The sequence below is a fragment of the Dendrobates tinctorius genome, unplaced genomic scaffold (assembly GCF_039654945.1).
Source record: "Dendrobates tinctorius isolate UK_male_01 unplaced genomic scaffold, ASM3965494v1 ptg000009l, whole genome shotgun sequence".
NCBI lineage: Eukaryota > Metazoa > Chordata > Amphibia > Anura > Dendrobatidae > Dendrobates > Dendrobates tinctorius.
The window spans coordinates 18,145,001-18,160,267 of NW_027361677.1; the positions used below are offsets into that span (position 1 = coordinate 18,145,001).

At 47.3% G+C, this 15,267-nt stretch overlaps 1 protein-coding gene across 1 annotated transcript in view; it reads right to left on the reverse strand.

Moving 5' to 3' along the window:
- CMTM4 (CKLF like MARVEL transmembrane domain containing 4) overlaps positions 1-2,674 on the reverse strand; it is a 57,212-nt gene extending 54,538 nt beyond the window's left edge. Inside the window, exon 1 of the mRNA XM_073582996.1 lies at positions 2,196-2,674. Coding sequence (XP_073439097.1) covers positions 2,196-2,381 — 186 coding nt within the window. The 5' untranslated portion in view covers positions 2,382-2,674. The remainder of the gene's footprint in view (positions 1-2,195) is intronic.
- Between the last annotated feature and the right edge of the window lie 12,593 nt (positions 2,675-15,267).

Sequence of the window (15,267 nt, forward strand, 5' to 3'; positions counted from 1 at the left end):
TATATATATGTACACAGCTCCCTGCACAGTATATATATATATATATATGTACACAGCTCTCTGCACAGTATATATATGTGTACACAGCTCCCTGCACAGTATATATGTACACAGCTCCCTGCACAGTATATATATGTGTACACAGCTCCCTGCACAGTATATATATATATGTGTACACAGCTCCCTGCACAGTATATATATGTGTACACAGCTCCCTGCACAGTATATATATATGTACACAGCTCCCTGCACAGTATATATATATGTACACAGCTCCCTGCACAGTATATATATATGTACACAGCTCCCTGCACAGTATATATGTACACAGCTCCCTGCACAGTATATATGTACACAGCTCCCTGCACAGTATATATGTGTACACAGCTCCCTGCACAGTATATATATATATGTGTACACAGCTCCCTGCACAGTATATATATATATGTGTACACAGCTCCCTGCACAGTATATGTGTACACAGCTCCCTGCACAGTATATATGTACACAGCTCCCTGCACAGTATATATATGTGTACACAGCTCCCTGCACAGTATATATGTGTACACAGCTCCCTGCACAGTATATATGTGTACACAGCTCCCTGCACAGTATATATATGTGTACACAGCTCCCTGCACAGTATATATATGTGTACACAGCTCCCTGCACAGTATATATGTACACAGCTCCCTGCACAGTATATATATATGTGTACACAGCTCCCTGCACAGTATATATGTACACAGCTCCCTGCACAGTATATATATATGTGTACACAGCTCCCTGCACAGTATATATGTACACAGCTCCCTGCACAGTATATATGTACACAGCTCCCTGCACAGTATATATGTGTACACAGCTCCCTGCACAGTATATATATATATATGTACACAGCTCCCTGCACAGTATATATGTGTACACAGCTCCCTGCACAGTATATATATATATATATATATATATTTACACAGCTCCCTGCACAGTATATATATATGTACACAGCTCCCTGCACAGTATATATGTGTACACAGCTCCCTGCACAGTATATATATATATATATATGTACACAGCTCCCTGCACAGTATATATATGTGTACACAGCTCCCTGCACAGTGTATATATATGTGTACACAGCTCCCTGCACAGTATATATGTGTACACAGCTCCCTGCACAGTATATATGTACACAGCTCCCTGCACAGTATATATGTGTACACAGCTCCCTGCACAGTATATATATATATATATATATATATGTACACAGCTCCCTGCACAGTATATATATATATATATGTACACAGCTCTCTGCACAGTATATATATGTGTACACAGCTCCCTGCACAGTATATATGTACACAGCTCCCTGCACAGTATATATATGTGTACACAGCTCCCTGCACAGTATATATATATGTGTACACAGCTCCCTGCACAGTATATATGTGTACACAGCTCCCTGCACAGTATATATATATGTGTACACAGCTCCCTGCACAGTATATATGTGTACACAGCTCCCTGCACAGTATATATATGTGTACACAGCTCCCTGCACAGTATATATATATGTGTACACAGCTCCCTGCACAGTATATATATGTGTACACAGCTCTCTGCACAGTATATATGTACACAGCTCCCTGCACAGTATATATATATATATATATATGTACACAGCTCCCTGCACAGTATATATATGTGTACACAGCTCCCTGCACAGTGTATATATATGTGTACACAGCTCCCTGCACAGTATATATGTGTACACAGCTCCCTGCACAGTATATATGTACACAGCTCCCTGCACAGTATATATGTGTACACAGCTCCCTGCACAGTATATATATATATATATATATATATGTACACAGCTCCCTGCACAGTATATATATATATATATGTACACAGCTCTCTGCACAGTATATATATGTGTACACAGCTCCCTGCACAGTATATATGTACACAGCTCCCTGCACAGTATATATATGTGTACACAGCTCCCTGCACAGTATATATATATGTGTACACAGCTCTCTGCACAGTATATATGTGTACACAGCTCCCTGCACAGTATATATATGTGTACACAGCTCCCTGCACAGTATATATGTACACAGCTCCCTGCACAGTAATGCCCGGGTCCCCTGCTCAGTATACACACACCCCCGGTACCGCCCGGCTCCCGCACTCACCACTTGGCCGCTCTTCAGCACCCCGGGCAGGGAGCGGATGTAGTCCCCGTGGCAGCGGACGGCCCTCCAGCCGCGGCTCTCCCGCACCGGCTCGGTGGTCGGCTGGTAAGGGCTGCTGGCCCCGGACACCATGGAGGCTGTAGACGCCTCTGCCTCGAAGCCGTCCATGTCGTCGGCCGCTCTCATGCCGGGGGCTCCGGCTCAGCGCTGGGGGCCACGCTTCCCACAATGCATAGCGCGGGACCCCGGTTTCAGCAGCCGCTCAGTGACCCCCATATGTCAGTCCCGCGCGCGGCTGCGACCACCACGGCGCAGTGTCCGGTGGAGCAGGGCGCAGCCCCTGAGCTCCGGCGTCACACCCCCCCGTGCCCCCCTCCGGTGCACGCTCCGCGCTGCCCGGGGCCCCGGTTCTCTCCGCGCTAAGGCGCAAGTCGCAAAGCGAACCCGACACTGACGCGCTCTGCAGGTAAACTGCGCCCCGACCAATCGCGGGCGAGGCTCTTTGTGACGTCCAGTACGACTCATCAGCATAGCTCCGCCCACACGTTAGGTCTCGCCGTGCGCGATTGTAGGAGGCGGTGTCTGCCCCGCTCAAGAGAAAACTGACGAGCCGGGCGGCCAATCACATAGCAGGACTCCTCTCCAGAGCCTGACACTGCACACACCCGGATCAGCAGCAGCTGGACTCCAGAGAATGCTATATTATACCACAACCCACAAGGGAACAAGACCTCACACTCACATCCTCCATCTGGTGATGGCACAGCTCACCTCCTCCGCCTGTACAATGACTGATAACACCTCTATATACAATAGATTATACAGGATCCACCATTCACAATAGGTGATGTCACAGCTCACCTCCTCCTGTACAATGACTAATAACACCTCTATATACAGTAGATAACAGGATCCACCAATCACAATAAGTGATGTCACAGCTCACCTCCTCCTGAACAATGACTGATGACACCTCTACATACAATAGATTATACAGGATCCACCATTCACAATAGGTGATGTCACAGCTCACCTCCTCCTCCTGTACTGTACAATGACTAATAACATCTCTATATACAGAAGATAAAACAGGATCCACCAATCACAATAAGTGATGTCACAGCTCTCCTCCTCCTGAACAATGACTGATAACACCTCTATATACAAGATTATACAGGATCCACCATTCACAATAGATTATACAGGATCCACCATTCACAATAGGTGATGTCACAGCTCACCTCCTCCAGTGCAATGACTGATAACACCTCTATATACAGCAGATATCACAGGATCCACCATCCACAATAGGTGATGTCACAGCTCACCTCCTCCTGTACAATGACTGATAACACCTCTATATACAGTAGATAACACAAGATCCACCATTCACAATAGGTGACGGCACAGTTCACCTCCTCATGTACAATAACGGATAACAACTCTATATACAGAAGATAACAGGATCCACCATTCACAATAGGTGATGTCACAGCTCACCTCCTCCTCCTGTACAATTACAACCAGCAGTTCTGGCAAAGTAGCCGCCACCATCATACTGGACAGAGAAAAGAATTAACAAAAAAGTAGAATTAGAGAATAAAAACAGCTGAGAAAAAATTAGTTTCCCTTAAATTTCATATTATTCACACTTGCACAGATAAACAGGGGGCGCCACATCCCACAGAATTCACTCTAAATCTAATCCAATTAAAATTGTGCACAGACATTTGTTACAGCAATAAATAGGCCTGTCCATGGCTGTCCATGGTTACAATGCAGGACAGTAGCTAGCACAGTGACTGCACCAACAGAATAGTGAGTGCAGCTCTGGAGTATAATACAGGGTGTAACTCAGGATCAGTAATGTAATGTATGTACACAGTGACTGCACCAGCAGAATAGTGAGTGCAGCTCTGGAGTATAATACAGGGTGTAACTCAGGATCAGTAATGTAATGTATGTACACAGTGACTGCACCAGCAGAATAGTGAGTGCAGCTCTGGTGTATAAAACAGGATGTAACTCAGGATCAGTAATGTATGTACACAGTGACTGCACCAGCAGAATAGTGAGTTCAGCTCTGGTGTATAAAACAGGATGTAACTCAGGATCAGTAATGTATGTACACAGTGACTGCACCAGCAGAATAGTGAGTACAGCTCTGGAGTATAATACAGGATGTAACTCAGGATAAGTAATGTATGTACACAGTGACTGCACCAGCAGAATAGTGAGTGCAGCTCTGGAGTATAATACAGGATGTAACTCAGGATAAGTAATGTAATGTATGTACACAGTGACTGCACCAGCAGAATAGTGAGTGCAGCTCTGGAGTATAATTCAGGATGTAACTCAGGATCAGTAATGTAATGTATGTACACAGTGACTGCACCAGCAGAATAGTGAGTGCAGCTCTGGAGTATAATACAGGATGTAACTCAGGATCAGTAATGTATGTACACAGTGACTGCACCAGCAGAATAGTGAGTGCAGCTCTGGAGTATAATACAGGATGTAACTCAGGATAAGTAATGTAATGTATGTACACAGTGACTGCACCAGCAGAATAGTGAGTTCAGCTCTGGTGTATAAAACAGGATGTAACTCAGGATCAGTAATGTATGTACACAGTGACTGCACCACCAGAATAGTGAGTGCAGCTATGGAGTATAACACAGGATGTAACACAGGATAAGTAATGTAATGTATGTACACAGTGACTGCACCAGCAGAATAGTGAGTGCAGCTCTGGAGTATAATACAGGATGTAACTCAGGATCAGTAATGTAATGTATGTACACAGTGACTGCACCAGCAGAATAGTGAGGGCAGCTCTGGAGCATAACACAGGGTCAGTACAGGATAATATATGTGCACAGTGACCACCAAACTGAAAGGAGGAGCACACAGATGATTGGTACCTTAATAGAATTTGCTGCAATATTTATGGCTGCATTTATTTGATTTCTCAGCAGGAGGCGCCATTACACCACACCGAGGCAGCACTAGATCAGTGATATGGGGAAGATTCAGTGCTGTTCTGTAATAAGATCAGGACAGAACATCTTTACTGCTGTCATCCAGTATTGTGCAGGGTCATGTAATGCAATTTTTATGCAAATTATATTATTTTAAGTGGTACTTTAATGCAAAAAAAATTTTGAAATGTGAGCGACCGTCTTCCCAGTCGCTGCCACTAATTGCATTTTCAGTGGTGCCCAATTCATTACAAGCGGCACAAATGTAAGGGGACAAACGAGGTGCAGCGATTCCCATCTAGAGGGGTCAAAGATGGAGGCTATCCCGAATTACATTTGCTTTTACTTCTGCTGCTAAGGGCGAAGCTACAAAATGCCCCGACTGGGAGCCACTCGGGTCCAGGGCAACATCAGCAATGGAGGAAGAAAAAGGGAATTTTGGTACTCACCGTAAAATCTCTTTCTTGGAGCCTTCATTGGGGCACACAGGTAACCATGGGGTGTGTGCTGCTGGCGCTAGGAGGCTGACACTAGGCAATAAAGGAAAATAGCTCCTCCCCAGCAGTATACAACCACAGACAGGCACCAAGTACCTCAGTGTTAAAGCAGTAGAAGCAACCAAAAACTCAATATATCTTCCAACGCAACAAAGGCACATAGGCCCAATAATGATACAAACAGGGAGGGTGCTGTGTCCCCCAATGAAAGCTGCAAGAAAGATTTTACGGCGAGTAGCAAAAATCCATCTTTCTTTATCGCTTCATTGGGGGACACAGGTAACCATGGGACGTCCAAAAGCAGTCCCAAGGGAGGGAAACAGAAAACGGACTCAGGTTGGCCGATGCGCAACTGCCACCTGCAGCACAATTTCTTCCCAGGCCTGCATCAGACAAGTCATGGTTGTGCACCCTGTAAAACCTCGCAAAGGTGTGCTAAGACGACCAGGTTGCAGCCTTACAAATCTGGAAAGCCGAGGCCTGGTGACGAACAGCCCAGTAGGCCCCACAGCCCGAGTGGAGTGAGCTTTCACCCCCAGAGGACGAAAGGAAGCAGTCCTTGAAAGGTAGACTGATAAGTTCTGACCAGATCCTGCTTGTGGAGGGACTTCTCCAGGATATAGACCGGAAAGGGACATAGAGAATAAAGTACAATGTCTTCATAGGACAGTAACACCCTTGATCTGGTCTTTGTCCGGCTCTGTTCAATCTCCCATCTAAATAACTCACCGCTTCCACTCTGACCACAACATTCTCTCCTTCATGTTCACAAATCCTCGCTCACTCCTACCACACAGTCAGAAATCTACAAGCCATTAACCCTCAGACACTTTCAGACTCCCTACACTCATCACTGTCCCCAATCTCCTCTTATTCCTGTCCTGATATGGCTGTGCATCACTACAACGACACTCTTAAGGTACTGTCACAATAAGCGATATCGATAGAGGAGATAGCAGAAGAAATTTTTGAACCCCTCTCCATAATCTTTGAAAATTCTTGGAGAACAGGATAAGTGCCAGAAGACTGGAGAAGAGCAAATGTTGTTCCTATCTTCAAAAAGGGGAAGAAGGTGGACCCAGGCAACTATAGGCCGGTGAGTCTGACTTCTATACCAGGAAAGATCTTTGAACAAATTATTAAACATGTATGTCAGTACCTGGATAAGAATGAAGTGATTAAACAGAGCCAGCATGGGTTTGTAACTAATAAGTCATGTCAGACTAACTTAATTTCCTTCTATGACGGTATCACTGATTGGGTGGATCAAGGAAATGCTGTAGATATAGTATATCTTGACTTCAGCAAAGCATTTGACAAAGTCTCTCAAACAATCCTTATTGAAAAAATGACTAAGTATGGAATGGACAAGGCAACTGTTAGGTGGAGTCATAACTGGCTTAGTGATCGGACCCAAAGAGTGGTCGTAAATGGCTGCACATCCAGTTGGAAGAATGTCTCAAGTGGGGTACCACAGGGCTCTGTCCTGGGCCCTGTATTGTTCAACATCTTTATCAACGATTTAGATGAAGGAATTGAGGGTAAACTGATTAAATTTGCTGATGACACAAAGCTAGGAGGGATAGCTAATACTAGAGAAGAGAGAGAGAGGATTCAAAAAGATTTAAATAAACTGGAGAAGTGGGCAGCAACTAACAGAATGGTTTTTAACAGGGAGAAATGCAAAGTACTACATCTGGGCAATAAAAATGAAAAAAGCAAATATAGAATGGGAGGAATAGGGCTAAGTGACAGCACATGTGAAAAAGACTTGGGTATACTAATAGATCACAGACTGAATATGAGTCAACAGTGTGATGCAGCAGCAAAAAAGGCAAATGCAATTCTAGGATGTATTAACAGAAGCATACAGTCTAGATCACGTGAAGTCATTATTTCCCTCTACTCCTCTTTGGTCAGACCTCATCTGGAATATTGTGTCCAGTTTTGGGCACCACATTTTAAAAAAGACATCAACAAACTGGAGCAAGTTCAGAAAAGAGCGACCAGAATGGTGACCGGTCTGGATACCCTGTCTTATGAGGAAAGGTTGCAGGATTTGGGAATGTTTAGTTTGAAAAAGAGAAGACTGAGAGGAGACTTAATAGCTGTCTACAAATATCTAAAGGGCTGTCACATTGTAGAAGGATCAACTTTATTCTCATTTGCACAAGGAAAGACTAGAAGCAATGGGATGAAACTGAATGGGAGGAGACACAGATTAGATATTAGAAAAAACTTTTTGACAATTAGAGTGATCAATGAGTGGAACAGGCTGCCACGAGAAGTGGTGAGTTCTCCTTCAATGGAAGTCTTCAAACAGAGGCTGGACAGACATCTGACTGGGATGATTTAGCGAATCCTGCTTTGAGCAGGGGGTTGGACCAGATGGCCCAGGAGGTCCCTTCCAACTCTACGATTCTATGATTCTATGATTCAATATCGCTATAACTTGTGACGTTATAGCGATATTGCTAGCAACATTGCTGTGTCTGATACTTACCTACGATCTGCTCCCCCGCTGGTATCGCTGATCGCGCGAGAACGTCCAGGACCGCTTCTCGTCGTCAGCTTCCTGCGGCGTTTCCTGTGGAGAGACGAGCGTGGAGTTGGGCGGGAGGACGCAGGATCGCCTAGTGTGACAGGTAAGTAGCGACCCGTCCCCAGCGATGTCGCTGGTGAGATCTGCCTGTGTGGCAGCTCACTAGCGACCACTTAGCGATGTACCAGCGATCCTGACCGCGTCATATCGCTGGTCGGGATCGCTGGTACATCGCTAAGTGTGACAGTACCTTTAGAAGCACCCTTGACCAAGTAGCTCCCCTCACCCTCAGAACCTCCAAGCACAGAGTAAAACAGCCCTGGCTCACATCGCAAACTCAACTTCTCCAGCGATGCTCTAGGAGTGCTGAACGCCTATGGAGAAAAACCCGCACAACTGAAGACTTCAACCACTTCAAATTTATGTTAAGAACCTATAACGCTGCCCTTCACCACGCCAAACAGACCTACTTCACCACCCTGATCTCCTCACTAGCCAACAACCCCAAGAAACTTTGACACCTTTCACTCCCTCCTCAGGCTGAAAGCACAGGCCCCTATCACAGACATTTGTGCTGATGACTTGGCCTCCCACTTTACAGAATAGATAATATCCGTCAGGAAATCTGCTCCCAACCACCAAGTGCTGTGACTCCCATCCCTTCCTGCATCTCCCCTGGCTCACTTTCCACATTTGATCCCATCACAGAAGAAGTCTCCAGACTACTCTCTTCCGACCACATGCACTACCGACCCCATTCCCTCACATCTCCTCCAATCTCTCTCTCCAGTCGTCACAACTCACCTAACTGCAATCGCAATCTTTAATCTCTCCCTCTCCTTGGGCATTTTCCCATCCTCCTTCAAACACGCCATCGTTACTCCATTACTAAAGAAACCCGCTCTCGACCCATCCTGCACAAAACTACAGACCAGTCTCCAATCTCCCCTTTATCCCTTACCTCTCCACTCCCTTCTAGACCCTTCACAGTCAGGCTTCCGCCCCCTACATTCGACTGAAACTGCACGCAAAGTGTCCAGCAACCTGACAGCAAAATGTAACAGTGACCACACTCTGCTCATTCTTCTCGACCTTTCTGCAGCTTTCGACACTGTTGACCACCATCTCCTACTCTCTAGGCTCCAGTCACTAGGCATTAAGGACACTGCTCTCTCCTGGTTCTCTTCCTATCTTTCTGACGGCTCCTTCAGTGTTTTGTTCTCTGGCTCCACATCATCTCAGCTTCTTATCGCTCTCGGGGTACCTCAGGGCTCAGTCCTTGGCCCCCTTCTCTTCTCTCTCTACATGGCCCCTCTTGGACAGACTATCAGCAGATTTGGCTTTCAGTACCATCTTTATGCTGATGACACACAACTATACACATCATCCCCTGACCTTACCCCCGCTGTACTACAGAACGCTAGTGACTGTCGGCAGTCTCCATCATGTCCGCTCTCTGAAACTCAACCTCTCCAAAACTGAACTTCTGGCTCCCGCCGTCTACTAACCTCCCTAAATCTGACATCTCCCTCTCCGTGGGTGGCACCACAATAACACCCCAGCAGCAAGCGCGCTGTCTGGGTGTTATGTTTGACACCAATCTCTCCTTCACATCCCATATACAATCCCTTACCAGCTCATGCCACTTACACCTAAAGAACATCTCTAGAATCCGACCTTTTCTCACCACTGAAACAAACCCTCACTGTCGCATTGATCCACTCCCGCCTGGACTACTGCAACGCTCTATTAATTGGCCTCCCCGTCAATCGACTATCCCCTCTCCAGTCCATACTTAATGCAGCAGCCAGGGTCATCTATCTGGCTAATTGGTACTCGGACACGTCCACCCTTCGCCAGTCCTTACACTGGCTGCCCATTAATTATAGGATCCAGTTCAAAGTACTTGTTATCACCCACAAAGTTCCCCACAGAGCAGCATCCCCTACATCTCATTTCTGTCTATCGGCCTAACCGACCGCTGCGCTCTGCAAACGACTCGACTAACCTCTGCACTAATCCGCACCTCCCTCTCGCAACTCCAAGATTTCTCCCGCGCTGCACCAATCCTCTGGAATGCTCTACCCCAAGAAATTAGGACTATCCACAATTTGCATAGTTTCAGGCGCTCTCTCAAAACACATTTATTTAGAGCAGCCTATCACGTTCACTAATCAAAGTCATTTTATGTGTAAGTGTGTGTGTGTAGCCCATTCACCATCTCCATCCATCCCTCACTACCTCAAGATGGCTGGACCATCATTGTAAATACACCATTGTAAATACACACCTGTACTTTGTATCTCCCCCACCTCATTGTAGATTGTAAGTGCTCACGAGCAGGGGCGGCTTATTTTGCTTTAATTGCATTGTTAACGTTGTTACTTATGACTTGTGTCTTTAAACTGTTAAACTAAGCGCTGCAGAATATGTTGGTACTATATAAAGATTATTATTATTCGTTGATGAGAAATGAAGAGGCCACCTTAGGTAAGAAGGAAGGAACAGGCCTGTGAACTATCTTGTCCTGATGTAGAATCAGGAACGGGGAACAGTAGGATAATGCCGCTAACTCAAACTCTGATGGATGTAATGGTGACTAAGAAGACAACTTTCCATGACAGGAGAGATGACGGAATGTCTTGAATGGGCTCTAAAGGAGCGCCCTGGAGAACGCCAAGGTTTAGATCCCATGGGTCTATCAGAGGACGATAAGGGGGTGCCAGGTGGGAGACTCCTTGAAGAAAGATCTTTTTACCTGGGAACGAGAAGCTAGATTTCGTTTGAAAAGAATTGACAGTGATAGACCAGAGACAAAACCCACTTGTAGAAAACCAAGAATGGAAGTTAGACAAAAGGATATGGTGCCCAAAAAGCTGTCCCCACACCACCAGAAGGTGTCCTTTCAGTATCTGTGGTAGATACGAGGATGCTGGTTTTCTCTCCCTAATCATGGTCTGCAGCCTCCCTCAGGACTGCGGCCTCAACGGCCATGCCGTTAAACTCAGACTGAACTCTGGTGGAAGAGGGGACCTTGAGAGAAAAGATCTGGACGGTCTGGAAGCCTCCAGGGAGCGTTCATGAGCATGTTCACCAGCTCAGCATACCAGGCCTGTCTGGGCCAGTCCAGAGCTATCAGGATTACGGGGATCCCTTCTGCCATTATCTTTTTCACGACTCTCAGAATCAAGGGGAGAGGTGGAAAAATACAAGGCAGTTGGAATTGTGACCACAGGATTACTAGAGCATCGCAACCCATGGTTAGTGGATCCCAGGATCTGGCTATGAATTGAGAAACCTTGTGGTTCATTCGAGACGCATCAAGTCGACATTCGGGGCTGCCCTATTTCTGGCATATCTGGTTAAAGACTGCAGGGGTGAGCGACCACTCGCCCGTTGTGAGACCTTGATGGCTCAGAAAATCAGCTGCCCAATTTACTACCCCCGGAATGTGCATGGCTGATATGGCGGGAACGTTACGCTCCACCCACTGGGCAAAATGAACGGCTTCCATGGCGGCAATTGTCTTCCCCAGAACTCTCAGGCAGGACAGTAGGGGGAGAGTAGCTGGTTGCTTTAGAGTACAAATCCCCTGGCAGAGGGTGAAAACTTCTCCTTTGGAAGACACGGGCTTCATACCCAGAAATACCAGGTGCTGAGCTGGCGTCAGTAAAGACTTCACTCTGTTGATAATCCAGCCGAGATGGACCAGAGTGTCCAGAGTAACCTGAAAACTCTGGTCGCAGTCACGGCGGGATGGCTCCTTGATCAGAAGACCATCCAAGTAAAAAATGAGAATCCTCCTGGAGCTTAGTATGGCCATGACCGCCGCTATGACGTTCGTGAATAGTCTGGGGGCAGAGGCCAAGCCAAATGGAAAGGCAGTTAACTGATAAAGATCCTCCTGGATCACAAAACGAAGGAACCTCTGATGCTGAACACAAACAGGAATGTGAAAATAAGCATCCTGCATGTCTACACAACAAAGAAATTCTCTTGGTTCCATGGAGGAGATTACCAAACCTAGGGACTCCATCCTGAAATGGTGGATTCGAACGTGACAGTTCAATCGCCTGAGGTCCAAAAACGGATTGAGCAATCTGTCTTTCGGACCACGAAAGATAGGAGTAAAACCCTGAAAATAGTTCATTCTGCGGGACGGGTACGATTACTCCTGTGCGTAGTAGGGAAGAGACGGCCTGAAGAACCCCTGGGGCCTGCGACGGATATCTTGGCAGGCGAGACAGAAAGAAACATCTTCCTGAGGAAGAAAAGTCGATTTTGTAACCGGAAGTCATGACCTTTTCCTATTAAAAGGACATTTAGGCTTGGACCGGGGAAGCAAGATGCTTTTCCCGCAGGTGGTATCCAAAATTATTTGATCCAGCTTGGACTCAACAAGTCTAGTCCTTGGAAGGCAAGGCCAGTGAGGGACTTTGACTGCAGCTCTGCGTTCCACGTTTTCAACCAGAGAATGCGGCATATGGCAACAATGTTGCTGGTAGCCCTGACGGAGCAACCAGCCACATCTAAGGAAGCGGTCATGAGATATTTGCCGGCATGGGCAATCTGATCTGCCAAATCTGCCATCTCATCCGGAGGAGCTGCCGCTAGAATACCCTAACAAAGCATTCTTGCCCAGGAAGACATGGAATTTGCCACCCAGGTGGAGGCAAATATGGGACAGAGGGAGGCGCCAGGTGCTTGAAAGTCTGACTAAGTAAGAAGCAGCCTCTCTAGGGGTTGGCCATAAGTTGAGCCTTGGGGATACTGCTGTGGAGGAGCCAAGACAAAAAGAACAGAGCCTACCCGATGCCAGCAACAACCAGCAGAAAGATGTCTGCAGAGAGCGCAGGATATAGCTGTGTCCCCCGTGTGCAGAGCGCCAGCACAACTGTAGAGGGCGCGGGGTATGGTGGTGTGAAGAGGCTGATGCAGACTCTGCTTGTCTCCACACCGCAGCAGTTTGCCGGCCGGCAAAAGAGAAAGCTAGCGTCCTATTGGCTGACATGCCAGGGGCATTCACAGCCAGGACAATCTGCAGGCCGGTGAAAACGAAGGTCTCCTTCCGATTGGCTGACATGCCGGGAAGAAGCTCCGTGATAGGAGCGTAAAAAAGCGCGCCGAATAAACGTGCGTCGGGGGGAGCGTGGCCAGCTCAAAAGAGTTGACGCCTCCTATTGGATAAAAAGAGCATGCGATTTAAATGCGCACTGGTGACTGTCTAAAGGAAAGCAGGGAAGGGGTGCGGCCAGCAAAGGGAGGGGGAAGAGTGTCCACAAGTGCTGGGTCCAGCTATGGGAAACATGGCCGCGGCAGCCGGCTGTTACCTACCACTAACGCCGCCTTTTCACCTTGGGATGAAGAGACAGCATACCCCGGGAGAACGCCTTCTGCTGCAGAGGGAGGGGAAGGAGACATACCTGCGGTGAGTCCCAGTCCCTCTGCCACTTAGAGGATCACATCAGGGGCCCTCAAGTGGGTGAGGGTCGCTGGAATCTGGTATCCTCCTTCCCGCACAGTCTCCACACGGTGCAGAAGACTGCACCAACCCATTACAAGAAGGGGGGAGGCCACAGCGTGTGACCACCTTCTTCATCCCAGGCCTCTCCAAGGAGAGGGGTGGTAAGAGGCAAAGGACCGGCCAACAGGAATCACCCTGAAACACCCTTGAAGGTGACAGGGGATTAGGTCCTGCCTTGTGGGTCCGAGAGTGGGCAATGTGGGTGACACCACACTGCTCTCTCAGACGCATAGATAGGAGAAAACAGGGTGAGAAATTACACCCCGTTACCTTGAAGACGAAGAAACCTGAAAGACAAAAGGAAAAGATCAATAAAAATACAAGTGACCTGAAAAGGAAAAGACTGATCAGGGGATCAGATCCAGGTCCGCCTCCTACAGACAACTAAGCTTAAACTGAGGTGCTTTGTGCCCGTCGGTGGATATATACTGCTGGGGAGGAGCTATTTTCCTTTCTTTGCCTAGTGTCAGCCTCCTAGCGACAGCAGCACACACCCCATGGTTATCTGTGTCCCCCAATGAAGCGATAAAGGAAAGAATTTATTGGGATCATTCTGATCCTCTTCCTTTTACAGAGGTCACAGGCATCTTTACAGGAGTTTGTGAAACTACCACATTCACACGACCAACCACTTTGTGTTGGCCAGATCTACCCGGACCAACCACTTTGTGTTGGCCAGATCTACCCGGACCAACCACTTTGTGTTGGCCAGATCTACCCGGACCAACCACTTTGTGTTGGCCAGATCTACCCGGACCAACCACTTTGTGTTGGCCAGATCTACCCGGACCAACCACTTTGTGTTGGCCAGATCTACCCGGACCAACCACTTTGTGTTGGCCAGATCTACCCGGACCAACCACTTTGTGTTGGCCAGATCTACCCGGACCAACCACTTTGTGTTGGCCAGATCTACCCGGACCAACCACTTTGTGTTGGCCAGATCTACCCGGACCAACCACTTTGTGTTGGCCAGATCTACCCGGACCAACCACTTTGTGTTGGCCAGATCTACCCGGACCAATCACTTGTGAGAGGCAGATCTACCCAAGCAATCACTTGTGTGAGGCAGATCTACCCAAGCAAACACTTGTGTGAGCCAGATCTACCCAAGCAATCACTTGTGTGAGCCAGATCTACCCAACCAATCAATCAGAGCCCTGCTGCCACAGCATCTGCTCATCGCCGACAGTTACCTGAGCCCACGATCAGAATTTTCCTACTGTGCATAAACGCTAGGCAGTGAGAGGATCCGATACCCCAAAGTGCCAAATAAGAGACCACAAATGTAATTATACAGTGACAACCCATCAGAAAAAAAACATTACCTCCACATGCACATTAGATGACTGTCGGACGATCGATGGCTCTCCCATACACCGCAGCGCTGGCTCTGACTAATGTCATGTTCAGCCGATGCCAGTCTGGGTTTTGGGGGAGATAAATGATGGAGGGAAGGACCTAGAAAACAGGGTAAAATGGGGCATCTTGCGGTGCATTGAGACACATTAATAAAAACTAAAGCAAA